We start from the raw sequence: 26,993 nt of genomic DNA, 5'->3' as shown, positions 1-26,993 counted from the left end.
GCCCCTCCCTCTGCGCTGCCCGAGAGGCCTGGCTGGTGCTAACACCCAAGCCTTGGGTTGTATATTCACTTGTGCTGCTTTTTATGATTTTTCAGACAAAAGACCAAAGATTCGGTAAGGGGGGCTGTGTTTATTTGTTTTGCTGTTTTGCTTAGATTGTAATCCTGGTGATTATAGAATATCAAGAAGTAAAATCAACAAAGGCTTCCCTTTCCTGGGCCTCCCCAAACCCGTTCCTGGTCGGTGAGCGCCACCTGGTGGCTGGTGACAGCAACAGGGCTCAGCGACGGGCCCAGCTCTCCTCTGGACCTGGGCTCTGGAGGTGGAACGGCCATGAGGGCCAGCTCTGAGATGCTGGAGTGGTGGGGTTTGGGGAGAGGCTGTGTCCCTCCTTTCCTCCTACTCAGTCCAGCCTCATCAGTCTCCACTGGCTAGCCACAAGACGGGTGGGCAGCGAGCTTGGCCCCTGCCCAGGAGGACCTGTGCCTAAGTCTCCACCAGAACCCATGGGGAAGGAGGGGGTCAGCAGTGGCAATGGAGCTGCCCAGGCAGTGAAGCTGGGGCAGCCCGGGAGAGGCCGCTGTTGGAAAGGGTTTGAAGATTCACTCAGAAATACCGTTGTCCAGCATCCCACCTTGGAGTGAGACTCCAGGGACAGCAGCCAGGAGCTCGAAGTCAGGAGTGAGTTTGGGCACTGCCCCTGGGGCCCAGAGGAGCCAGCTGTGGCTTTACCCCCAAATCTATGAAGGCACAGCAGAGCCTGAACAGCTGGTGGCTCTGTGGCGAGAGCAGGGATCCACCTGGGCACCACCTGGGCAGGTGAAGAGGCAGCCCGGGCCCCAGCCCTGTGTTGACTGCATGTTGGAGCTGGCCCTAGGAGTGGGACGTTGTTAAGCAAGATTCCAGAGCGGGAGACCCCAGCCTAAAGCTGGCTCTGGTGAGAGGCCAGCGCAGCACCCTGTCCTGGACAGCAGGGTCAGCACCTTTAGGGGACACAGGCTTCTGGGAGTCAGCTGGCCCTCACCCCTGGGCAGGGGTAAGCAGGCTGAAGACAACACCGATTTTCTTATGGCAATTCCTGGAGGGTGGCATTGCAAACGTGCACCAAGAGTTAGGGACACAGCTTCCGAGTATTCCAGGACCTCTGAGGTCTTTCCCTGGGCAATGGGTTGAGAGCCACTGCCCTAGAAGTTTCCGTGGGTTGCAGCTGAGGACTCGGTTCTGGTGCTGGGCACTCGTTCACTTGAACACAGGAGAAATTCTAGAGTTTCAATCTGAGCATCAAAGGAAGTACCTCTAATCCCCAAAGCAGGTCCAGGACCAGGGACAGCGGCTCCGTCCCCAGGAGCAGAGGCCCAACTCCCTGCCTGCGTCCACTGACCTGAGTCCTGCAGATTGTCAGGACAGTGCCGAGAGGATTTCCCAGGGAACTTTCCCTGGGTCAGGAGCTGCTGGCACGGATTGGGCAGGGCAGGTCTCTTGCCCTGCTCCTGCCAGGACCCGCAGCCGTCTCCCAGCCTGACTCGGGGGCCAGCCTGGGTTTCCTGGGGGCTGGCTTCCTTTGCTGGCTTGGAGGATCCTGGTTTGTTTTGCAAGCTCCCTTCTCCCTCAGGCTAGGTTCTATGGAGCCGCTGTGGCCTGAGTAGAACTGAAAGAGAAATTCTTCCTTTGATTTCCTGTCTCCTGGCTGCTTGCCATTCTGCGCTGCTTTGCGCTGGGTACCCCTGCTGTCACCAGAGGCTTCCTCTCCTCCATTCACCACCTAGTGAGCGGGTAGAGTGGCCTCGATGCTGGGTGCGGCCTGCCTCCACCCTGCCCCTGACTCCGCCAGAGCTGATTCTGAGCACTGCTCTCTACTGGTGGTTTAGAGGTATTTGGAATTGCTGCTAAGGTCTAAACCTTCAGATCTTACGTCTCTCTACAAAGGCTCTGGGCCACGTGGGTACGTCCACACAAAAGGGCACACCCCAATAGACGGAGCCTCCTCCAGGAACCACTCTGGACACCCAGAGGACACCTAAGTCCCAGCGCCCAGAGCAGTCTTACAAAAAGCAAGACAGAAACTGTCCAGAATGCACTAGGTCTCCTGTCCCCACTTCCAGTGACCTGGAGGGGCTGGGCAGACGCCATCTGAGCAGGGCTGGGAGGCCAGGCTGTGGTTACACCCAAAGGGGAGAGAGTATCTCGGAGGTCAGAGGCTCCGGAGGTGGAATAGCTTCCCACCTGCCACATAAGCAGAGCCCATCCACGCCCCTACGACTGCGAAAAGAATTCCCAGCCTCCGTGATGGTGCCACTTAGCAAATCAGGAGGACATTCTGAGAGCCTTGAGCGGCTCTGAAAAGCCACATTGTTGGTCTGGTTGGATGGGCTGGGTGGAGACGTTCAGCCAAGGCCACTCTTGATGTCACTAAGCTCCTTGGAGACAACCTGGGATGCCAAGTATGGCGGCAACGGGAGCGCCATCTCCCACAGTCTGACTTCCTGATCTTGGAGACCTTGGCCAGCTGCAATCCCCTGGCAACCTCAAAGTTCCTGTCCCTACCCGTCACCTCTGGTCTGTACCACATGAAACTAAATGGCCAGGGTAAGTTCTCAGCCCCCAGCTGTGCCCTGGACCTTCCTCCAGAGGGTGTGTAACCTTGGAACAGAGCCTGGGCCCCTGATGCCCATGTCCCAACAATGCCACCCAACAATTACAAGGTGATTCTGGACACGGCTGGCAGGTCCCCACGCACATGGCCAGCACACCGTCCACCCGGGCCCCCCTCAGCCTCTGCACTTCTCGAAATGACGTTTCTGAAAATTTTGTCCTCAGGACCAATAGGAGAAGGAGACCTGAGTGGTGAGATCAGGAAATTGAATGGTATGTGGGTGTCTGGGCGTAAGAAGTTAAATCTAATGAAAATTTCATCCAGTTGAACCAAGAAATCAGAAGCAGGGCCATTCTTCCTGCCAACAAGAATACAGTGAAAATTAAACCAATGTGGCTGCCATTTCCCAGTGACCTTGTTGCCATGGTGACGGCCTTCGACCATCAACAACGAGGAATCCACCGGGCTCATTCACTCCCTGACAGCACACGGCTGCCTCCCCCGCCCGCCTCCGCCACGTGGTTCATAGTAGAGTGACCCCGTGTCCAGGTGTGCACACAGAGAGGCGGAGAGATGGCCACAGCACCCCTTGTCCACCTTCTAGACGGCCTGGTTTGGACAGGAATTCGGTCGCCCTCCGTATGGGTCTTTTGGGGTGGAGGTGCTGGATGAGCCCAGGCTGAAGAGGGGGAAGGAAAGGGCCCCAGGACAAGAGACCACCACTTGTCCTTGTCACCTGCGAGCCACAGCTCCAAGGAATCGCCTCCTCTGCAAAGAAAGGCCAGTGTGAATTACAGCAGGTGCTGCCTGCTCTGTCGCCGTGAAGACCAAAGCCCTGTCATGCTTCCAGATCCTACTGCCCCACAGAGCCAAGGGGACAGGGAGCCCGGCCCTCCCTGGTCCCTGGGGCCCTCAGGGCTGGGGGCTCTTTCCGAGGATTCCTTTCTGACCGCCCGTCCAGCTCCTTTCCAGTCTTCCCAGAATGATTTTCAGAGCAGAGGTTGTCATCTTTCTGGGGGCTTCTTTGTCCTGTGGATGCCACCAAATCAGAACCAGCTCATCTGGGTGTCCTTAAAGTCTCTTGGAGAAGGAAGACAGATGAGGAAAGTGACATCCAGAGGAATCAAAGCTCTTCCTGAGGTCACACAGCATGCAAGAAGAGCTTCCGCCACACTGGGGCCTGGCCTGGCTAGCTGGCCGGCCCCCATCCCCCGGGGCTCTTGAATCTAGTCCCTTCTTCCCGCCTAACTCAGGAGCAACAAGCTCAGAGGGTCACCTGGCCATCAGTAGGGCTGCACAGGGTAGCCCCATCAGGAATAAAAGTCTGTGGCTTCCACAGACCAGAGGAGGCTACCTCTCAGCCCCAGTCTATCACTCAGTAGGTCCCCTCCTGGGTCCCCTCCCACCTCCATGCTTCAAGTCCAAGTGAAGAGGCTGTGACTCAGAGCCAAACGCTGCCCCAAATCCCTGCTGCCTGGGATGAAGCCTTCCTTTGGGTTCCTTCCTGTCTAGAAACTCCCCTAAATGCACCCATAACCTGGCACCCAGCCTGCCAGGGGAGGTAGCCAGGACGTACCTCTAGGAGACCCCAGGCTGCTCCAGCCCCGAGCCTGCAGGCCTGAAGCCTTGCTGAGCCCTCTTTCTTCCTCAACCTCCCATCTCCTCCGTGAAACCTCGGGGCCCAAAGGGGGAGTCCCTCTGCCCTGATCTGGGTGGCTTGGCCAGCTGGGCTCTGCTCATTGGGGCCTGGCTACCCTCCTCCCCAGCCACTGGGTGGGACCTGGCCCTCTGGAGACAGCTCTGCACCCTTTTAAGCAGAGGGAGTGGGAAACAGGATGGTCTCCCACACGGGATGAGGCACCTGGCCTGCTCCAGGTGTCCGAGTCCCCAGGGCTGCTGGGGAAGCCAGGCTCCTCTCCAGAGAGAACAGTGAGTCCAGCTGCACACAGAGGGGAATCTCCACCTTCCCTGCCCCCTGGTCAGCTGTTCGGAATTTCTGCACCACCTCTAGGAGCACATCCAGGGAACGTGTAGGCCAGCCCGGCAGCTTAGTGGAAAAGTGAGATTCTGCAACTCCTCCAGCCCCACTGATCTGCTGTGTGACCTTGGGCAAGTTGCATAACTTTTCTGAGTCTTGGTCTTCACAGGAAAAACATGGAATAATAATTCTGCCTCAAAGTCTCATTGAGAGATTAGTAACATCTCTGTCCATGGTTCTCAAAGAAGTGTGCATCCAAACCCCAGAGGACCAGAGTTTCTGATCACTGGTCTGGGTGGAACCTGAGAATGTGTATTTCTAACATCCCAGGTAGGGGAGGCCACCCCTGGAGAACCACAGCTCTGCCTGAGACCGCCCAGCCCAGGGCACTGCCCACTGTCGAGGTGTCATTAGGGGTGCAGATTACTGCCATTTCTTTTTATACTGGAGTCAACATCAGCTCACATGGTGCCTGGCACAAGGTGTTCAGTAAATATCATTGGTTTGCTGTTGGTGTGATCAAGAGAGGAGGTCCCCTTACAGCTAGCTCACTGCAGGGGTGGGGGAGAATGAACTAACATAAAGGAGGGTGCTAGAGAGGGCGCGCGGGGTTGAGACCCTGGCCGTGCACACCTTCCTTCAACCAACCTTCATTGAGCATCTACTATGTGCCAGGCATGGTTTTAAGCTTGGGGGACAGCACAGTGAACAGTTCAGCAAGTCCTGATGCAGACTCCGGCTCCAGTGGGGATGATGACCAGAGGTGGGTACCAGGGAGGCTTCCAGGAGGCGGTGGGGACTTGAGCTGGGCTGTGCTAGAACTGCAGGATCTAAGGTGGTAGAGGAGAGGGACATCTGAAAGACCCTATTGTCAGGGTCCCTTGAGCTGCACGCATGTGTACACACACACACGCGCGCGCGCGCGCAGGTGTGCAGAGCACGGGCGGGGCAAGGTGAGTCTCTCCCAGAGGCTGGCAGGGCTCCAGCCAGGCAGCCCCAGCGAGCTGAGGCCAGGGCCCAGTGGGGCCTCATTAGTTTGCCTGCATGGTGTGAGTATCTCCTCCAAACCCAGGTTGAAATTTGATCCCCAGGGCAACTGTATTGGGGGGAGGCCTAAAAAGAGGAGTTCTGGGAATGGATTGAGGCCACCATCAAAAAGGACTCCCAGGAAGGGGTTCTCTATTTGTGCCCTTCTCCCACGGGATGAGGCTGAAAGAAAGCCCTCGCTGGGTCCCGCACCTTGATCTTGCACTTCCAGCCCTCACAGCTATGGGAAGAAAGTTCTGCTGATTATAAATCTCCGTCTGTGGTATTCTATCACCCAGCCCAAAACTGGCCAAGACACCGCTGCGACAGAACACCTGGACAGGGGCTGAAGCAACAAAAACGTATTGTCTCACGGTTCTGGAGACTGGGAGCCCAAGGTCAAGGTGACATTGGGGCTGGTTTCTGGTGAGGCCTTGCAAAGGCCTGCCTTCTCATGTCCTCACATGGCCTTCGCTCTGTGCACTAGAGCCCCTGGCGTCCCCTCCTCTTCTCCTACAGACACCAGTCCTGTTGGATACGGGACCCCCTCAGTGACCTAAAGACCTGTGCCACACTGGGGTCAGGGCTATGAATGTAGGGTAAAGTTCAGTCCATCACAGGGGGAAACGGGGGTGTGCCTGCTTCGTCTGTGTGCCCGACACCCTCCACCTCTTCCCAAGAGCCGGGGAGGGAACAGCCGTAATCCAGAGGCCTGGCTGCGCTGCCCCATGCAGGCTGAGGCTGCACCTTCGCTCAGCCCTCTCTCCCCAGCGGCTGGTGGCCTCTCGGGTAGAGTGTTCATGGAAGATGCTCTCCAAAGACGCCACACGCTGCTGCCGTTGATTTCTTTCTGATTATTCGTGTTAGTGAGAGGGCCGCTACCTTGCTGCAGGTCATAATGAGAGTAGACATCACGAACAGCCAGGTCAACACTAGAGTGGGCAGGAGGGTCCCTGCACCTGCCACCCAGCCTTCCATCCTGTCACCGCCATGCTGTAGACAGTCCCATCAGAGACAATGTGTTCCCCAGGCTGCATCCCCAGGCAGCAGGGGGCAGCTGGGGAGCCACCAGAGGGAGCTTTGAAGGTGCCCAGCATGCAGTTTCCTGGTGGCCAGTCGGGCCCTCCTGGACACCCCTGCCCTATAGAGGCCCACCCATACCGAGGCCAGCTTATCACCGGCCCCCGACGCCTGGCGCCTGCTCTCCCCTGCCCCTGCCTTCCTGGGGACACAGGTCCATCTCCACCCCCAGCTTGGCCCAGGGACCACTGGAAGCTAAGAAAGGGTCCCTCTAAGGCTTTGTTTCAAGCCAGGCTGGAGCACACTGTCCTCCCAGACCTGGCAGGCCGCGTCCTGGAGCGAAGTACAGTGAGCAGGAGGGCACACACAGGACCCAGAGCCGCCAGAGGCTTATTTTCCCAGGAACCCCTTATCTCTTTCCATGCTGCCCTTAAGTGACACGTCGTGACCTCACGTTTGATCCAGTGGGCTTTGGTGAGGTTTCCATTTTGCTGCTTTTCTGGGAGGGAGGCCCCGGGAAGGAGGCCAGGGTGCGTGTTTATTAACCTTCCTTTCATGACGCGCCTTCTTCCCCTAGAAATCTCCTTCCCGCTGATTCATTACGTGTCGGGAAGCCAAGCGTGACATGTTAAAAGCCGTCTTGATAGTACTTGATATTCAGTACTAACAGCTCACCGCCTCAGAGGAGGGGGCGGGGGGAGGGGGGCGATCTGCATATTGGATGTGCCAAGACAGTGGGTGATTTGCATTAAGCATCCAGAAAGTCTCTGCTCACAATCTGTCACCCTTCGCTGGGTTTTCATTTTATAACCTTCACAACACAAGGAAGAGAGCAGGAGGCAGAGAGGGTGTGGACACTGCACCCCCAGCGGGGGCCGGAGGAGAAACAGGACTGAGCAGTGGCTGTCAGAGCAGAGGCACGGGGCAGAGGTGCCCGGAGATGCTCCAGCCCAGGGGAGGAGCGAGCAAGGTGTCTACAGGGAGAGAAGCAAGCCCACCTGACCCCAAGACCCTTGGCTGGGGTGTGGCCAGGAGGCCAGAAGCCGGCACTGCAGCTGCTGAGAACAGCTCATCTCTCCAGAGAGCCAAGTTCAAACCCCCGGGGAAGTTTCCCTGAGAACATCTGGCCTGGCTTTGTAATGGGCATGTGCTCAAAGTGCCCACTGGTGGAAGCTCCCAAGGGCAGGCGGTTTTGCTCCTGGCCTAGCAGGCCCTCCTGGGTTTCATATATATATAAATGCCTGCAACACTCCAGACCAAGGACATCAGAATCTCTGGGTTAGGGCCTGGGCACAGCCAGGGTCAGCCAACGACGGACCGACTATGAACTGGTATGTGCTAGAAGCAGCGGGGAGTCTCAAGTTCTGCTCTCCAACCCCTGGATGTGACATGGGGTGTCATCGCCCCCTCCTCCGAGCCTCTGTTTTCTCATCTGTAAATGAATCTGAAAAGGTCCTTGACCAAGGAGGGCCCTGGGCAGGGGCCAGGCTGGGAGCCCCTGACCCATCACTCCTGGTTCCTCGAGGCCCTTTCGGCTGTTATCGGTCCCCTGTATTGGATTTCCAGGGAGAGGGTCATTCGCCAATAGAGCTCTGTAGCTGTGATGAGGGTCCACAAGCCCTGGCCTGGGCCTCCCCTTCCGACACTTGGGGACGAGTCCCTTGGAGAACAAACTCAAGCAGCCTCACCAGCAGAACCAAGGCCTCCTGAGCTGCTGGAGAATTCCTCTGGGGAGCCCAAGACAGGACAGTGGTTTCCCACTGACAGAGAGGCGGGCTGTAAATGCCACCATCCCCCACACTCACCCATCACCTAAGGCGCTGAAGAGGTGAGCACATCTTCAGAGCAGGCGCCCCATTCTTCTCGTGGGGACGGGGTGAAGGTGCTGGAAATAGGGCCCTGCAGACGTCCAGCGGAGCAGAGGGCAAGGAGGTGAAGAAAGCGCTGGGGGATTCCTGCCGGAGCACACCACGCTCAGGTTTCCTTTCCTTTGAGAGACCGCTGAGGATCTAAATGAAGGCACCAGGAGAAACGGAGGCCAGAGACCAACGGCTGCCACAGAGATCCGCCACAGTGTTCCAAGGCTGAGCCTGTGCAGATCTCACAGCAAGAAGCTCCTTCCCAAGTCCAGTCTTCCCCAGCAGGGCGGCCCCGCCCCACCTCCAGGGGCTGCAGGGGGCCAGAGTTGCCCTGAAGCCCCAGCACAGCTATTTCAGATGGCCAGTGGCCAGTTAGCATTGAGGCCCCCACTGTGGCAGCCTTGGGGGGGTGCCCTTCAGCCCTGTCCCTTTCTCTGTCCCTCCTGCAAACCCCTCAGGGCAGGGAAGTCTGGGGAGGGCGGAGAGCCAAAGTCTTCCTCTGAGGGGGACAGGCCTCCTCCCAAACACTCCTGGGGCATCACCTGTCCTCCTGCTCACTGGACACCCCACCATCCCCCATCCTCTGAGCCTCCTCCACGAGACCCCTGCAGTCTGCGGAGGTCCCCCGGCCTTGCTCCTTTTCTCCTCCACTTGGCCTCCCTGGAAGAGACACCTTGTGCCCTTGGCCTTTGGGAAAATGAAAGCGAAACTCCAGGTGGTGTACCCCATGGGGAAGGGAAAGGGAGCCAGGGGGAGAGTCCAGAGTTCCGATGGAGCAGGAGACCAGCGGCAGGGCAGCCCGGCCTCTGCCACCCCCCCCCCCCCCCCCCCCCCCCGTCATCTGCTCACGGATCCTCCCTGAGCCAGGCCACCAGCAGAGTGGGCTGCTGTCTAGTAGGGCCCGTTGCCACCCTCAGCCCCTCATAGGGCTTCCCCTGTCACTGCAGCCTCTGACGCCCCTCTGTCTGCCTCCGCCCTCTCCACAGTCCATGGCATCAAGTGGACCTGCAGCAATGGGAACAGCAGCTCAGGCTTCTCGGTGGAGCAGCTGGTGCAGCAGATCCTTGACAGCCACCAGACCAAGCCCCAGCCCCGAACCCACAATTGCCTGTGCACCGGCAGCCTGGGTGAGCGGGGCCCCGGGGGGCAGGTGGGCACACCAGGCCCAGGGCACTGCTGCTGTGTCCCGGAGGGAGAGGGCACCAGGAACCAGGCAAAACCACTGTGCCATCCTGGCCCTGCCCTGCACAACTGGCCCATCAGCCCACTTTGGGCAAGTGAGACCCGTTTTCAAAGAGTCAGGCTCCCTCGAGGGATGGGCACGGAATGGTGGACAGCAGCACTGGGGAGAGGAGATCCTGGGGCCCGGCCACGCACTGCAGTGCCTCCCAGGCCCGGGTTCTCTAGGATCCTCAGCATGTGCCCAGGTCCCCAGTGCGAGGTTTTTCAGGGACATCTGCCCTGAGGCAATGGGACCACTCAAGCTAAACCTCTTTCTTTAACCTCTGCCTCCTCCAAGATGGTAAGGCGCCCCTTGCCCTCGTCCTAATGGGCCGGCTTGTCTGATGATGGTATTTGCTCTTTGGAATGTGCTTCTCTACTCCCTTGGCTGCCTTAATTAGATACTTCCACAGGAGGGTCGGGTCACGGCCCTGCAAAGTCTCTGTGCATTCAGGAGTCTTGATGGTGAGACTGTAGCAGAGAATCCACCCTTTCATCAAAAGCTAAGTGACCCTTATCAGACAGACTGAAAATCCTGACTGAGTGGGTCCAGAGGCTGTGGGGGAGGAGCCACAGCCAGACTGGCCAGAGTTCCGAGGCGCTCTGCTCTGGGGCTCTTTCCTGCCTGATGGGGGGTGGGGAGGCAGGGGGCTGTGTTCTAGCTTAGGACTTAGAAGGGTTTTTGTCCCCCAAAGAGCTGAGGACAGACCCGGGCTGAGCCGAAAGGCAGGGAGGAAAGCCTGAAGTAACTTTCTGCCTCTGGAGCAGGGGGCAAAACCATCCTTGGTCCTGGGAGCTGAGAGCCACCCAGAGCGAACACCTTCTCTCCACCTCCCCGTCAGCCTCTGGCTTCTAGTCCCCAAGGGGGGCAAGCCTCCTAATTGAGCACCTAAAGGGCCAGGGCGTGCCACCGCATTGCACAGCCAGAAACAGTGTAAGAAGCTGGAGTGGGGGTAGGGACGCAGCTACCGTCCCCGGGCTGAGCCCCTCTCTCCAGTGAGAGCCCGTGCGGGTGAGAGGTGCCTCTCTCTGGTGGCTGAGAGGACCTTCCTGGAGGCAGCATGCTCAACCTCTGCTTCCCAGCTTCCCACATGCCAGACACTTACTCTTTGAAAAGAGCAGCAAAGATCTTGCCCTCTGGTCTTTGGAGGAAGGCCCGGTAAGCCCAGGAGGGCCCCAAGACTAGGGTAAGCGGGCCCAGGGCCCCAGTGTCCAGGGGCAGGGTCCGTGGCCTGAGTGGGGTCCTAGCCAGGTCCCCAGTGCTCGGTGCAGGGCCTGCCACAGGCCCCCGCTGACTCTCTCCATGTGTGCGTGCGTGTGCTTCCAGGAGCGGGCAGCAGCGTGCACCACAAGTGCAACAGTGCCAAACACCGCATCATCTCGCCCAAGGTGGAGCCGCGGACCGGGGGCTACGGCGGCCACGCGGAGGTGCAGCACAACGATGTGTCGGAGGGCAAGCAGGAGCACAGCCACAGCAAGGGCTCCAGCCGGGAGAAGAGGAACGGCAAGGTGGCCAAGCCCGCCCTGCTGCACCAGAACAGCACCGAGGTCTCCTCCACCAACCAGGTGGAGGTCCCCGACACCACCCAGAGCTCCCCGGTGTCCATCAGCAGTGGGCTCAACAGCGACCCGGACATGGTGGACAGCCCCGTGGTCACAGGCGTGTCTGGCATGGCAGTGGCCTCCGTGATGGGGGGCTTGTCCCAAAGCGCCACAGTGTTTATGTCAGAGGTCACCAACGAGGCTGTGTACACCATGTCCCCCACCGCCGGCCCCAACCACCACCTCCTCTCGCCCGACGCCTCTCAGGGCCTCGTCCTGGCTGTGAGCTCCGACGGCCACAAGTTCGCCTTCCCCACCACGGGCAGCTCGGAGAGCCTGTCCATGCTGCCCACCAATGTGTCTGAAGAGCTGGTCCTCTCCACCACCCTCGACGGTGGCCGGAAGATTCCAGAGACCACCATGAACTTTGACCCCGACTGTTTCCTCAATAACCCAAAGCAGGGCCAGACCTATGGGGGCGGGGGCCTGAAAGCCGAGATGGTTAGCACCAACATTCGGCACTCGCCGCCCGCCGAGGGGAGCTTCGGCTTCACCAGCGTCCTCGCCAAGGAGATAAAGACCGAGGACACCTCCTTCGAGCAGCAGATGGCCAAGGAGGCCTATTCCTCCTCCGCAGCAGCCGCAGCGTCCAGCTCCCTCACCCTGACCGCGGGCTCCAGCCTCTTGCCGTCGGGCGGCGGTCTGAGTCCCAGCACCACCCTTGAGCAGATGGACTTCAGTGCCATAGACTCCAACAAGGACTATACGTCTAGCTTCAGCCAGACAGGCCACAGCCCCCACATCCACCAGACCCCCTCCCCCAGCTTCTTCCTGCAGGACGCCAGCAAGCCCCTCCCCATTGAGCAGAACGCCCACGGCAGCCTAAGTGACTCTGGGGGCAACTTTGTGATGCCCACGGTGAAAACGGAGGCCTCGTCCCAGACCAGCTCTTGCAGCGGCCATGTGGAGACGCGGATAGAATCCACTTCCTCCCTGCACCTCATGCAGTTCCAGGCCAACTTCCAGGCCATGACCTCGGAAGGGGAGGTCACCATGGAGACCTCACAGGCGGCTGAAGGGAGCGAGGTCCTCCTCAAGTCTGGGGAGCTGCAAGCCTGTGGCTCAGAGCACTACTTGCAACCTGAGACCAACGGGGTGATCCGCAGTGCTGGCGGTGTCCCCATCCTCCCGAGCAACGTGGTGCAGGGACTCTACCCGGTGGCCCAGCCCAGCCTCGGCAACACCTCCAACATGGAGCTCAGCCTGGACCACTTTGACATCTCCTTCAGCAACCAGTTCTCCGACCTGATCAATGACTTCATCTCTGTGGAGGGGGGCAGTGGCACCATCTACGGGCACCAGCTGGTGTCGGGGGACAGCGCAGCGCTCTCACAGTCAGAAGATGAGGCGCGTGCCCCCTTCACCCAGGCGGAGATGTGCATCCCCTGCTGCAGCCCCCAGCAGGGCAGCCTGCAGCTGAGCAGTGCCGAGGGCGGGGCCAGCACCATGGCCTACATGCACGTGGCTGAGGTTGTCTCAGCTGCCTCAGCCCAGGGCACCCTGGGGATGCTGCAGCAGAGTGGACGGGTGTTCATGGTGACCGACTACTCCCCAGAGTGGTCTTACCCAGAGGTAAGCTGTCGCTGTTACCGCCACCTCCTGCCACTCACTCCACCTGCCCTGGGAGTTGGGGGGGGGGGACACAGGGCAAGGGAGGTTCACTTGCATGTGGCCACCCTTGGATGAAGTTCTGGACCACAAAGACAAAGCTGTTCCCTCCCTCTGTCCCCACGGCAAGTGGTCCTCAAACTTCCCTGGAACAAGTAGCTTTCAAACCAGGGGAGTCTTTGGAAGTGAAGTGCCATCGCAGTCTAGCCAGAGAAATCTTCTTTTCTTTCTTTCTTTTTTTTTTAAGGGCCCAGGTCTGCTTTTAAAGCACTCAAACGTCACCATCATAGGTCATCTGGGTCATTCGTACCCATTCCTCTTGCTTTGCTTCACTCAACCAAACTAAAAAGCTCTCATCAAAATTGAAAGGGAGGGCCCAGCTTCAGTATACCCACCTGCAAGATCCATGTGACGTCTACAAAGTCAAAGATATGTCAGAGACCCAGACTCCGACCTGCGCCCTCTTTTCCCACCAGAGAGCTGACTCCATTTCTGGGGACTGAGTTTGAGAATCACTGCTCCAAAGAATAGGACTGCAGGAAAGTCCAGGTCTTGGCTCAGTGGCACAAGTATTTAAGGAGAAACCTTTGCTTTCTCTCTAAAGTGGGATGGGACAGGAAGGGGGCTCAGCTCGTTCTAAATACCCTGTGCACAGCCTGTGCTCCCTGGCTTCCAGCCTGCTCGCCTGGTGCCTGCAGAGCAGCCCTGGGGCCAGGAGCGGACCCTTCCTCCCTTGAGGTGGCTGCCCATAGTTCCATTGGTTCTATAGCCACATTCCATAGATGCCATAGAGGGGGCTTCTGCCAGGGGACATCAAGGGAGAGGCTCACACTTCTTCCCTTCTGGAAAACCCAAAATAAGAAGATCTATATCGAAAGGCCCCCACATCTCAGAGAGAGATGGCAGCAGCCCAGGTAGGGGCCCAGCCTTAGCACACTGTCTAGACAGCCCAGGCAGCATATTTATAAAAAATGGAGAGCGAAGTGTGTGTGTGTGTGTGTGTGTGTGTGTGTGTGTGTGTGGTTAGGAGCATGGGGCTGGGGCCAGACAGTCTAAATTCGACCTGGCTCCACGCTTACTATCTGGTGATCAGCAGCAGCAGCCTCCCTGACTCTAAAATTGGAGCACTAGGGGCTGGGGACCTAACTCAGTTGGTAGAGTGCTTGCCTACTATGCACAAGGCCCTGGGTTCAATCCCCAACACCATTAAAAAACAAAAACATAAAACTGGAGCACGAATATCACACTGTGTTGGTGTGAAGACTCATTCTGCACAGCACCTGCCTCTTCTGTCCATCTCCATTTGGTCCCACCCCCTGGTGAGAGCTTCCTCCTAGTGCAGCTCAGTGTGACCCCGCTTATGACCCCCTGCCCTTGTCAGTGACACTGAGGTCAATGGCATCTTCATTGTGCCCACCATGGTTCCCACCCAAAGGCTGAACAGGCATCTTGCCCCCAAGTGAGCATCTGCAGGGATCCGAAGGGAGGGCCAGGACTGGGTGTGGTGGGAAGACCGAGCTGTCCTCTGATCTGACTCTTTGAGACCTGACTCTCTGGACCTCAGTTTCCTTATAAATTCACAGTTAAGAGGAGTGGACTTGGGCAAGCCAGGTCCTAGGACCTGGGAGATTTGGCCTTCAGGATGTCTGCAGGCTCCCTGGAGCACGCACCTTGCAGGAGCCAGGAGGGGACAGTCTCCTCTTCCCCCAGTCCCTGATCTGTGAGCACAGGTCCCCAGCTGGATCCAGCCACACTCCAGCCTCCTTGGGCCTGTCAAGCTCTGGCCAGAGGGGCGTTAGCAGGCCTGGTCCCTCCATTGTTCAGCGACCTGCACATCCCTGAACTGAACCTTGTAGAGTCAGTTCAGTGGCTCACCACGCGAGGGCGCCCCAGGAACGGCCAAGAGTGGCAGTCGAGAGCATCCAGCCCTGATTTTCCAGAAACTCTTGATGCTTCCCGTTAACCAGAAACAAAAGCAGTCATTTGATTTGGAAAATGACCCTCTAGGACCCCAGAGTGGCCACGTGGTGAAGCCTCAGAGACCGCCAGCAGCTCTGATGGCCACTTGCTCTTCACCAAGCTCTTCCACCAGGACACTGGCTCCAGGCCAACAGCAGTGGTCACCCTGTCCTCCACTCAGAAAGAGACAGCACCTTCTCCCCTGACATTTGAGTCCCCTCACAGCCCCCTCACCTGCATCTTCACCCCACATCCTGTCCCCTTCCACAGCCAATAAAGACGCTGTGTGGGCGCTGACTGCGTCCGGAGCCCCATTGCAGCCAGGCTCTGCCAAGCTCTGAGGGGGCTCTGCAGCAAGGCGTGTCTCTGGGGCCCGCTCTTCCTAGTCCTGAACTCAATGTTCCTTCCTGCTCCACCCAGCTCCAACCGCAAGGTTCCCCAGCACACACCTAGCAGGAGTGCCACAGCTGGGCTCTTCTCTGGGTGTCCCTCCCTCCCCAGCACTGCTCCCATTTCTCCTATTCTCTGCCCACTGCCAGCTGCAGCTGCGTCCCAACACACACTCTCTCACTCCCCCACCCCCACAGCACTGCCCCTGTGCCCCAGTGTCAACCCCATTGGCATCAGAAACCCGAGTCCTTTATCTCAGGACTCCCAGGTCACGGAGGCCTCAGATGGCATCTACTGCTCCCTCCCCACCCAGCCCTCCTGCGTCACCTCCCACCACTGACTCTTGACGCACTAGGCAGAAGATGCGGCAATGAGAGCCCTAGGGCAGGCTCATCACACCATTCAACACCAGGAGGCTAGCGGTTGCTATGGGAACCATCCCCTGAACGGCTGGATGCTGAGGCGCCCTGCGGCAGTTTCCATGGAGAAGGTCCTGATGTTCTCCAGTAATTTCTGCAGTTCTTTGTTCCCGGCAACAGCCCCAGCGTCATGCTAGCAGCTGCAGATGGGGGTTATCTTTTTTTTTTCCCTTCTTCTTCCTTTTTCCATGGTAACTGTCTCTGGCCTTTTGAAACCACTGCTCTTGCACCTCCAGAATTTAGGGGGGTAGTTCCCTGAGATGGCCTTCTGGTGCTTCTCGAACACCCCCACCCCCACCCCGGGCATGCACTCCTGGGACCCTGCCCCACAACTTCAAGCTCCAACTCTTCCTATGGAGCCATATATCAAAACCAAGGAATGTCAGGGCCAGAATGGCCCCAAAGGGTAAAATGCCACCCAGAGTGGCTAAGCCACTTGCCTGAGGACACCCAGCTATTGAGGGGCAGGGATAGACCTTCTGCTTCTGAGTCTCAGTCCTGAGCCCCCTCCACTGCCCCCAAAGTTTAGCTGCCTGTTGGTGAAGTGACCTCTTCAAAGCCAGCACAGCCCAGAGGAAGGCACAACCAGGAGCAAGGGGCATGAACCCCTTCCAGCCCTGAGAGCAGGTCTCTTCTGCCCGGCTCCAGGGAGGCCCCTCCTCCTTGGAAAGGCCTCCAGCTGCTCCTGATCTGTGGCCACCCCTGGGCCAGCTCTGTGCTCCACCAACAATGAGGTGGGGGCCTGGGCAACAAGATCCGTGTGGAGGCTGGGACAGGGACAGGGACGGTCAAGGCCAAGGAGATACCAGGCAAGAATGAGTGACAGAACAGGAGAGAGTGTCTGGCTGGCCCGGGCAGCAGCGGGGAGAGCTCGCCCCGTCCTGGAGTGGTGGGGAAAAGGGTTCAGGCCACCCCTGTTCGCCCTGCCGCCGCCTCCTGGCCTCTCAGCCTTCTCCAGCCTGGACACCAGGTGGCGCACTCCGCCCTGACCAGCCACTCTCCGCCCCCCTGCGGGGAAAGGTGTTTACTTGTTTGGGGGTGGGGTGGATGAGCCTCTGGGGTGGGTCCACCCAAGGTTAGTCAGGAGAGCCAGAGGCCTGCGCCCCCGCCCTCTGCACCCCCGGGGAGAGCCTCCCTCCACCTTGAGTGACCAGCCCCTCTTCTCGGCTAAGCCGTAAGTAGGGGACCTATAGCGCCTCGTCCTCCGGGGCTGGGTAGTGAGGAGGTGCTATGAATCACTGCCGGGAACAACGGCCCTGAAGCAGGTCTGCCCTGCACCGGGACGGGAGGCCACTCTCCTGGCTCTGCGGCAACCCCGGCTGGCCCCAACAGGAGGTCAGGGAGCACCGAGGCTTCCCCAGGCTCCCCAGCCCTGCGCCCTGGGGTCCCTGGGGGCCGGATCACTCGCCTGTCGCTGGGGAAAGTCATCCGAGGCCTCTCCCAGCCAGGCTGCAGGGTCGTGCCTGCCTGCGCAGTGCGTGGCCGCGGCCAGGGGCTGTCTGCCTGCGTGTGCGGGGCCGTGGCTTCGCACACTGTGAGCTGGTGGCGCTCAGGCCCCAGCTCCGTGCCCCAAACTCTGAGTTCCCGGGGTAGTCAGTCTCTGAGCCCCTCCAGCTCTGAGCCTTTTGAACGGTTTTCCTGTTTCTGCGGTCTTGCTCCCTCCCTCCCCTTGCTGTATCCCACCTTGTCCTGGAGATCCTGGGTCTCCCCTCAATTTCCCACAAGAACTCTGGCCCCTGGGGTGACACTAAGACACTCAAACCTGCTTTCAAAACTCGGAGTTCCTCCATCTCTCAAGTGAACGACACAAAGTCCCCACTGTCCCCTCGGCTTCCTTCTCCACGCCCTTGGTTGACAAGTTCTCAGGTGCATCGTGGACTGGAAATTCTTGAAAACATTCTGCTCCCTACTGCATGAAACTTTTGAGTTTCACGGAACAGGGTCAGTGTACTGGATGCTGGGACCTCCTGGGGGTCAGGGGAGGGCGGCTCCAGGCCCCCTGCTCTTGCCCTTGTCCTGGAACAATGCCTCTCAAAAGTCAGGGGTTCCTGGATTCCATGGGGCTGTGACCTGAGAATCTGCACGTTTAACCAGCAGACCCCCAGCTGAGCAAGCAGCTGCAGGCGCCTTCCTTTTGCAGCATGCCCCGTCCCTCCTCCCTGGTTGGAACTGCATCCCTCTATGGCTCTTGCTCCATCCCGGTCCCTCTCTGTTCCCTTCAGGGAGGAGTGAAGGTCCTCATCACAGGCCCGTGGCAAGAAGCCAGCAATAACTACAGCTGCCTGTTTGACCAGATCTCAGTGCCTGCATCCTTGATTCAGCCTGGGGTGCTGCGCTGCTACTGCCCAGGTAAGAGGGACACCTCTAGCAGAGGGCTTGGAAGGGCCAAGAGTGTTGGACTCAAGTTGGCTTCAGGGTGACCTTGAGAAAGTCATGTCATTACTCTGGTTTCCTCAGTTGTGAAGAAGTGGGCCCCGATAGTCTATTATAATGTCAAAGGTTTGAACTTGGGGACCCCATATCGGATGGTGACACCATATATGCTCAACTGGAATCTTGAAGAAAACATAACAAGGAGATGACTTCGGGAGCCAGTAAGCCAGGTGATGTACCCAGGACTGGCCTCAGCAGGAAGCTATTATCACCTGGAGCTGGAGCCAGGGGCTGGACAGGAGCTGCTTGTGGGCCACAGGCTACCCCCACAGCAAGGTGTGCCCATGCCTGCCACAGCCCAAGCCAAACAGAAACTCAGAGAGCCTAGACCATGCGTGAACAGGCTCAGTTGTCTGAGGCACAGAGATGTTCTGGAAGTAGGTAGGCTCTGTGGGGGTTGGGCTGCTACACTAAGAATAAAGAGCACAAAGTCCTTGAGGGTTCCATCCGGCATCCACCAGGAGAAGGCACATGCATTATGTCCTTCTAATTTCAGAGCCTCAGTGAGCCCCCAAGAAAGCTGGCCAGGAGCCACTCCATGCCGTCCCATGGCTCTGACCCCGCCCTCACCCAAGCTTCTTCATTATCTGCTTAGCTTGGTGTCTTGTCTGGTCAACTTGCCCTTGACTTCTGACCTTTCTACCTCCCCACCAGTCTGCAGGCTCCACAAGGGCAGGGGCTGTGTCTCTCCTGATCACCATTGTCCTCAGGGCCAGCAGAAGTGCCTGGCCTAACCCAAAAGGGCAATGAAAGTCCGTGAAGGAAAGACTGAGTCTCTGGAAGTTTGAAGGTCATTTCGAAAGCCCTAGTTTTCTCTTCCCTGGGCTGGGTTTGGGAGGATCTCTGTGTTCACCCAGGAGAGTGAACAGAAGAAGCAGAATGAGGAGGCAGGGATAATGAAGGGCAGAGGGTCCACCCCTTGTCATCTGAAGCCATGGAGCTTCCAGTAGAGGGTTGGGTGGGGAGAGGAGTGGGGGCTCCAGCAGGAGCGGAGCTGGCTTGTCCCCCAGATTCCACCTGGGATGGTTCAACTTGTGCCTTAGCTGCCCTGGTGTCTGCTTCTCTGCTGTGTCCCCCAGCACAAGGCTCCTGAGCTCACACTGAGCCCTCTTCTTTCTCTTCTCTCAGTCTGACCTTGCAGCCCACAGAGCAGATTGCCCCTGCTGCAGAGGCTGGCCTCACCTCCCAGCCTCTGGCTGAACCTCTTTCAGCACCTCTGTCTCCCCACACATCCCAAGCTGATGCTCATGGTGGCCTCCACCTGCTGCCCCCATCAGCCTGGCTCCCAAGGACTCTCAGCAGCCCTGCTGGGCCTGGATAGTACCATCCTGGATGCCAGCCCTGGGCGGGTTGTCCTGACAGTGCAGCAGAGAAGGCAGCATGTTATGAACGTTCACTGACCCCTGCTGCTGGAGGGGACTGGCCTGACCTATAAATAGACGCCACTTCCTGTACCTGGTTCTTGCCTGGCTAAAGATCCAGATCTTGCCTGTCCTCAGTTACCAGGCCCCTCCAAAAGAATAAATAAACTGTCATTTATGTGCTCTTTAGATGATGTCCCAGGTCAGGACCTAGAGAACCCTGGGGGCTGGAGTCAGCGACATCTGGGTACATCCCAGACAACTAGATACGATCTGGGTGACTAACTTGGAGGTTGGCCTCTCTGCTACCCAATTTCTACATCTTTAAAACCCACCTGAGATGGGTGAGAGAACATTACATGAGAGAGGGGTCAGGAAGCACCTGGCTCAGGTGCTCAATTCAAGAAGATGCCCATTAGTGAGGCCTTTGTTCTTCCTTCCCAAAAGAGAGTGAAGGGCGGGAACCAGGGATGTTCTGGCCTCAACAGGCAATTCTGGCCCCTTGGCACTTCTGCATCCCCAGAGCTGGTGGCAGAGTCTCAACTCAGGCCACCATCTCTCCTGGATATCCAAGATCTTCTGGCATAATGCATCTCAGGCCAGAAGCCACAGACTCAAAGGAGACTGAGTAGAACCCTCTGCTCGACCACCATTCTACTTTATATAGCTCACCTCATGAAGGAGATCCACCTTGCACATCTCTGTTTTGAGGGCCAACTTGAAACATGTTCCAGAAGTGTCCATTCACTTGTCATCCAGTTCCTCATTAGCCAAATAGTTTTGGGGTGTCTTCTGCTTGCTGTGTAGTGGGTTGATGCATAGAATGAAGCCAGGAATAAGACCCAACCCCAAGCAGGCTCCCGACCCCAAAGAACACCCCGTCCAAGGAAGACAGGGTCACACACACCAACCACTGCCCTGGTAGATGACACTGACTGCTTGGGGACGTCATCTCTGAGTCTCCCTGGGGGCTGAACTTGAAGGATTAACACTTAGAGCCAGAGCCGCACTGGACTCTGGCTGGTGAGCATGGCCGGCCACCTTAGGGGCTGGGCATGGAGCAGGAGGAGGACATACTGGAAGCACAGCTGGCTGCTGCCCACCATCCTGATACATCTGCCCAGGTAAAGCAGACCTTGACCAAGGACTGGGTTCTGCCCAGGCAGATCCCACACCATCTCTGGTTGTAGGAGACACAGGTCTGGACTCATCTCCTGCAGGACTCCAAGGCTCCTCTAGGGTCAGGAGCAAGCTGCTGAGTCAGGGTACTGAGCAAAGAGTGAAACTGTGGGAAGGAGGCCATTAGGCTCAGGAGACAGGTAGCCTACCCTGGGTCCCCAGGAGGTCATCAGAGGCAAAAGATGAGATTCCAAACAAGCTGAACGCACACGTTTTGAAGAAACTCAACAGAGAGTTACTGAGTGACCAGATGTGGTGACAGGCACTGACCTTGGCATTGGGCATAAAAAGCAGGATTGACTGGGTCCTAGTTTTGGGGAGCTCACATTCTGCTGCAGAGAGACAGAAAATAACGAAAATGACCAGGGAAAGGAGTGAGAAGGAAGTCACAGGGGGAGAAGAAGGGAAGATCTGGACCGGAGCCTGGCATCCTTCTGGAGAATGATGAAGCCCATCGCCCAGGAGGCTGAGGAAGCATGAGGTGAAGCCTGTCACGGGAAGGGTAGGAGAGGGCCTCCAGCCAGGCAGAGGGCGAGGCAGGGAGAGGTCTGGCTGTGGAATGCTCACGGGGCAGGAAGCCTCGAACATGGTAACACTGGAGGAGATGGAAGGACCAAAGACAGACCATGCCCAACCCAATAAGAAGGAGTCTGACTTAATTTCACTTGCAATGGGAAGCTATTAGTTAAGCAGGGGAGTGGCTTGATCTAAATTATGTCTTTTAAAGATGGTTCTGGGTGTGTGGGAGAAGGGACCCTAGGGAGGAAGAGGGCAAAGGGACAATCTTTAGTGACTTAGGAAGAGGCCCCCTTGGGTAACACACCCACTGGCTTCCCAAAGGGCGTTGCTGAACACCCCATTCCAGGGAGATCGGGCACCCCAGCTCTGCCTTCAGCAGGAGGCCAGTGCACAGGTCTAGGCAAGAAACCAGACGCAGACGCAGCAGAGATGGAGCCACAACCCGATGGATGGTGGACTGCGTGAGTGGGCAGGGGGAGAGCAAGTCCAGGAGGCCTCCCCGTGAGGGCTGGCACCTGGGGCGCTGTGACAGGTCCTCTGCACTGCATCTCTGGAGAAGGCAGGAATGCCCGGGAGGCCGCCACCACTCAGCTTCGCTGCAGATTGTGCGTGTGCCAGGATGATGGAAGAGCCGCAGTGGAAGGCCCTGCACTGGGACATTTGGCACCAGAGAAGCCTCCAGCTGCCCAGGGGCCCAGGCCAGCCGAGGCAGAGCTGAGGGAAGTTGTGTGGACAGCCTTTCCTTCCTATTGGTAAACCAGGCAAATCTCCAGGGGAGGCGAGTGACCACGAACTTGGAGATCTGCCCAGGGATGCTGTCAAAGCCACAAGAGTCTCTGGACTTAGCTGGGGATCCCTGCCCAGAGAGATGCTGCGGGAGGTCCCCTGTGACCCCCTGCCATGGAGCCCATTGGTTCATGTGTGGCCAGGAGCCGAGGGGCCAAGCCAGGGTGGGAAGCACAGGGAAAAACCACTGGTCACTCTTGGACAGCGACATAACCAAGGCCTGTACTGGGGACAGTAGCGAGATGACCACCACCTCACTATATTCACCTGGGCTGGACAGAGGCCACAGGCCAATGAGCTGGTTTTCCCATCGGAAGTGGAATCTGCAGTTGTCCTCAGAGGGAAGCCAGAGCTCTACCCTGTCCCCAGGAGCAGCTGACTTGGACAGCTTCCTCGTGCCTGTGAGCTTCTGAAAACCAAGAGCCCAAAACAGTAATGTGATCCCCGTGTGTCCTCCCTGGAAATCCGTCCTGGGGAGGCCCTGTAGGTCAGTATCTGGGCTTTGGAAAAGCAGTGCAAAGAGTACATAACCATGATTCCTACCAGGGGATGAGGCCTAGCAAGGTGGGGCGGCCCGCACACCCACCATTGCCCAGGGGGGCCACATTAGGCCAACTTCCAAGATACTGATATCCCAGAACTGAAGCAGGTCCCCACCACTGGCTGGCTTTCCACTTCCTCCCAGTGAGAACATCTAATCCATTTGGTCAATGTATCCAGTATTCCTGAGCCCTCGTGTTGGGGCCAGAGTAGCTAATGAGACCCATGAGGGCCCTGCCTACCCAAAGCACACCCTCTGGCTATTGGAAGGAGGTATAGGCTGTATACCAGCACCCCAGCTCAGCACCCCACTGGGTCCACAGCATCCCACACTGGCTGGGACCAGAGTAAAAGGTGTCTCCGAAGCACTTGCTTTCAGCAGGGAGATGGAAGAACTTCTCAAAATATATCACATTAGGAGAACCAGGGCAAGTTTGTAGGAGAGAGTGAGAGCAATCAGCACAAAGTCCAAAGCAAATGCCTGCACCCTTCCTAGGATGGATGGGACAAGGGAGAGGGGGAGGTGTCACTCACTCATTCAGCCAGGCTGTACCAAGCCCACACCTCTGCTGTCATCAGGGAGCAGGGAGCCAATGGCCCTCACAGGGATCCCAGGCACCTGCTGAGTCTGGGGCCAGAGAAGCTCCTTGAGGAACAAGTAGACACAGGTTGCTGTTAAAAGGAACTGGACATTAACTGATGAAGGCTAGTGGGGAGGAGGCTGATGGCTGCCCATGTGCCCTTGACCTTGACCTCTCTGCCTTTCGCTTTCAGCCCATGACACGGGTCTTGTGACCCTACAAGTTGCCTTCAACAACCAGATCATCTCCAACTCGGTGGTGTTTGAATACAAAGCTCGGGCTCTGCCCACACTCCCTTCTTCCCAGCACGACTGGCTGTCACTGGACGGTAAGAATGGCATCCGGGTCACCTGGCCAGGCCCTAGTACACGAAGTGCAAAGGAAAAAATCCAAGCACCCAGAGAGGGGCAGGAAGGGGTGTCAGTGTTCACCAAGGGAGGATCAGCTGGGTCTTCACTGTCAGGCTGCAAGTGTTTATGCCACCCGGCAGCCCGTAACTGGCCATCTGCTGGCCACATCTTCAACTTGGTGTCTCCCTGAGAGAAGTATGTGAGCTGTGTCTGGCACTCTTGCTGGGGTATCTGAGTGGCTAAACAAACCCCAGGAGCTAAAAGGACCCTCTTTGGACAGACCCCTAGCAGCAAGTCCAAGCACCTGCTATTCCCCCTTTCCTTCTGGAAGCAAAGAGAGTTCCCGAAGCATCATCAAACCTAAACCTCCTAGAGCAGGAAGCAGTGTAAAAGGCTGGGGCAGCAGCTCAGGTCGGAACGACTGCTGGGCTGTGTGTGGAGTGTGTCTGCCGTTTAAGGACAGCTAGCCAAACCTTCCTCTGGGAGCTCTCACCCCCGACCCCCACCACGCCCACACACATACTCATTGACCCCTGCTCCTTGGTTGCTTTTACTTACACCTCTGCCCTAATACAGCCTTTGAGACAAACCTAGGCCCATGATTGTTCCAAAGGGTGCAGGGAGCCCCACTGTGCTCCAGGGAAGGAGGCAGGGCCGGCTGGCCAAGGAGGGACAAGGGCTCCCAGAGCTGCTACCCTTGGCTGTGGAGTTGGTGAGAGGTTGCCCAGATCCCGGGAGTACCAGAGGCTCTACAAAGAAAAGCTGTCAAAGACAGGCTGGGGACTCCAGGGTCAGAGGCTGCCCTCCTCTACCTGGGCTTGTTTCCCAGAAGCCCCAGAGCTGGAGAGCCCTTGGCGGGCGGGGTGGGGGTTGAGAGGGTGAGCTCAGCCTGACCTCTGCACAGGGGACAGATCTCAGTGTTGGGACACCCCATACAGGCAGCAGTCTGTGAGTTACCCTGCAGGAGACTTCAGCTGCCCTGAGGTGTTGGGGCCCTGGCTAGCTGACCTTGGGCCCTCTACAAGGCTGGGTTCCCTAAGTATCCCTCCCCTACCCGTAGTCACCCCTTTGCCTTCTCCTGGCTTCTGGCTGTCTGTGCACACCCTGGGCAGCTTTCTAGACTCTCCGTGTGGAAACCTCAACCTTATCCCAGCCCCTATACCAGTGGTGACAGGGTGCCTGGCAGCCACTCTGGTCAGTGAACCCTCAGGAGCTATTCCCAGAGGTGGTTTTGGGTCAGCAGGCATCTGCACCCTGGCATGGCTGCCGGGAGCACCGTGCTGGCCTTGGCAGCATCCCTGGCCGAGGCTGGAGCCAGCAGAGCTGTGATGATGACCTGCAGTATGTAACAGAGAAGGGCAGGGTGACCAGGGGCTCCCGTTCAGGAAATCCGGTTTCAGTTTTGCAGAACAAATGGGGAATGGAGCAGGGAGCTCTGCAGAGGCCTGGCTCTCTCTGAGTGACCCAATCAGCCTTACTAGGGTGGACTGAAGGAGGTTGGGACCCGTGTAGAGCCCTGCCTTGAGGTGGAGCCTTATCAGACAGCTTAGTCTCTGCTAACCAGTGCCTCAGAGAACAGGAAACATCCACTGGCCCCTGCAAGTCTGGAGAGGCGGCCATACCCAGAGGTCACTGGTGAAGGGGACCTGCCTTAACTGCTCATGACAAACACAGTCCTGGGGCCTGGGGAATGAGACTGCTGCCAAGCTTGACATCTGTTCCACAGCAGTCCCCTCTACCAGCACTTTGAGCTCTGACCTTTGTATGCCCCAGGCCCCTGGCAAGTTGCACAGGAGAGATGGTAGGCAACAAGGCTTTGGCATCTGAGCACCACGGGCTTTGTGTTGCCACCAGTCAGGGTGCAGTTAGAACTGTAGCTCCGTGTGGTCTGGAGCTCAAGGGACTCTGCTGAAGTAGATGGGGCCAGCCTGGCTCAGGAGAGATAGCCAGCCAGCCACTGTGGCCCAGCTGCCCTGCAGAGAGCAGTTCCAGGCTCCTGGGGCAGTGTTCTTCCCTTTCCCTTTGGTCTTAGCCAGGTGCCCTTTCCAGCAGCGAGAGGGGGAGGAGGAGGGGGGTGGAGAAACTGAGACCCCACCTGGCTGGGGGTGGAGCTTCCCTCATTATTCTTTTTCCCCTAAATGAATACAAGTGACTTACCCACCCTAGGACCATTTCTCCCAGCTTATCTCTAGCCTGACTGTCGGTGGGGGAGGGGAGCAGCGCCGCAGCCTCAGCGCCAGGGGCTAATCTGTTCCAGCGCAAAAGGGACAGCTAGCAGGAGGGCGAGGGTCTCGGGTCTCTGGCCAACCTCTTGGCCTGGCATTGAACTTTGTGTCGGGGCAGATGCTGCAGTGGCCGGGCAGTGGTAAGCCTCTCTCTCCCCTCTCCTCTCTCCCCTCTCCCCTCTCCCCAGCCCTCCCTCCCGTCTCTGCAGCTCCCTGGCTCAGTCCCTCCCGCCCCCACGGCTACTGGGCACATTCTCCTTTAGAGCTCGCCAGGAAGCGAGACGTGTGTGCAGCAGCGAGGGAGGAGTGGTGCTGGAAAGGGTGGGGGCGAGGGGACTGCAGCGCTGAGCAAAGTGGGACACAGCGGCCGGCGGCGCGCGTGCACACACATACACACACGCGCGCCCGCGCACACACACGCCCGCCCGGAGCGCGGCCGCAATGCGGGGCCCTTCGCGGAAAGGCTGCGCGGGTCCCGCGGGGCTCTGGGGTGCCCGCCCCCCCGCTGCAGCAGGACCGCGGCTATTTAGAGGCACGCGGCCCTTCCCTGGCGCTCCGAGCCGGGACCGTGAGGCGCAGCCCCGCGGGCTGGGAGCCTGCCCCCACTCCTCCTCTTGCGTCGCCCTCCCGAATCCCCGGAGCGCTCTCCGCCCCTCCCCCACCCCAGAGCGGAGACTGTTTGGGGACGAGAATTTCTACCTTCGTAGGATTTAAACAATGGATTTGTTTGCTAGACTAAAGGCTGGTGGGGGGTCTGCGGCCTGGAACGCAGCGGACCCACGCGCACGCGCATGCGCATGCAGCAGCTGAGCGCAGTCTTTGTCCCAGCCTGCAGTCTTTGTCCCCAGCCTTCAGCCTTTGTCCCTGAGGCACAGCTTTTGTTTGTGCAGCCCCACCTAGCTGGTGTCGAACAATCTTGCCAGAGGAGGGGACGCAGCACCGTGACCCCCCTTCCACACACGTTCCCAAAACCTCAGCTGGGGCGCAGCCATCGGGAAAAGACCGGGCATAGAAATGGGGGAGACGGTAGAACCAGGAGGAGGTGTTGGTGTGGGAGTGCGGCCCTCTGGATATGAGGGCTGCAGCGCCTCCACCAGACCTAAGGGGGTTTCCCCAACCTTTTTGGTGACCTCCGGTGGCCACAGGCCACCCTTTCCAGAACCCCAATTCCCTAGCACAGGGCGGCACCATGGTAGGCTATATATTTATGGTATGAAAGCAGGCATGAAAAAAATAGAGTGCAGATGAGACCCATCCAACCAGTTTATTAATCCAGGGTAGTGGCCAGAAAAGCTTCACCTACTGAGCGAGGTCCTGGTGAGACCTGAAGCTTGATTAGGCATC

The 26,993-nt window shown here is 58.1% G+C and overlaps 1 protein-coding gene across 18 annotated transcripts in view; it reads left to right on the top strand.

The window, feature by feature from the left end:
• Positions 1-26,993, top strand: part of Camta1 (calmodulin binding transcription activator 1) — a 767,538-nt gene that overhangs the window by 671,190 nt on the left and 69,355 nt on the right. For 17 of the 18 annotated variants that reach the window (XM_058572711.1, XM_058572707.1, XM_058572718.1 and 14 more), the window contains 4 exons: positions 9,463-9,603; positions 11,025-12,871; positions 17,898-18,024; positions 23,268-23,402. In XM_058572711.1, coding sequence (XP_058428694.1) covers positions 9,463-9,603; positions 11,025-12,871; positions 17,898-18,024; positions 23,268-23,402 — 2,250 coding nt within the window. Of the gene's footprint in view, positions 1-9,462; positions 9,604-11,024; positions 12,872-17,897; positions 18,025-23,267; positions 23,403-25,660; positions 25,790-26,993 lie in introns of those variants that run through there. The other variant, XM_058572720.1, reaches the window with a different exon arrangement.

Source organism: Marmota monax, unplaced genomic scaffold (assembly GCF_021218885.2).
Source record: "Marmota monax isolate L192 unplaced genomic scaffold, Marmota_monax_Labrador192_F-V1.1 WCK01_AAM20220418_F8-fsc00080, whole genome shotgun sequence".
Taxonomy (NCBI): domain Eukaryota; kingdom Metazoa; phylum Chordata; class Mammalia; order Rodentia; family Sciuridae; genus Marmota; species Marmota monax.
This window is presented reverse-complemented; position numbering and strand designations above follow the sequence as displayed.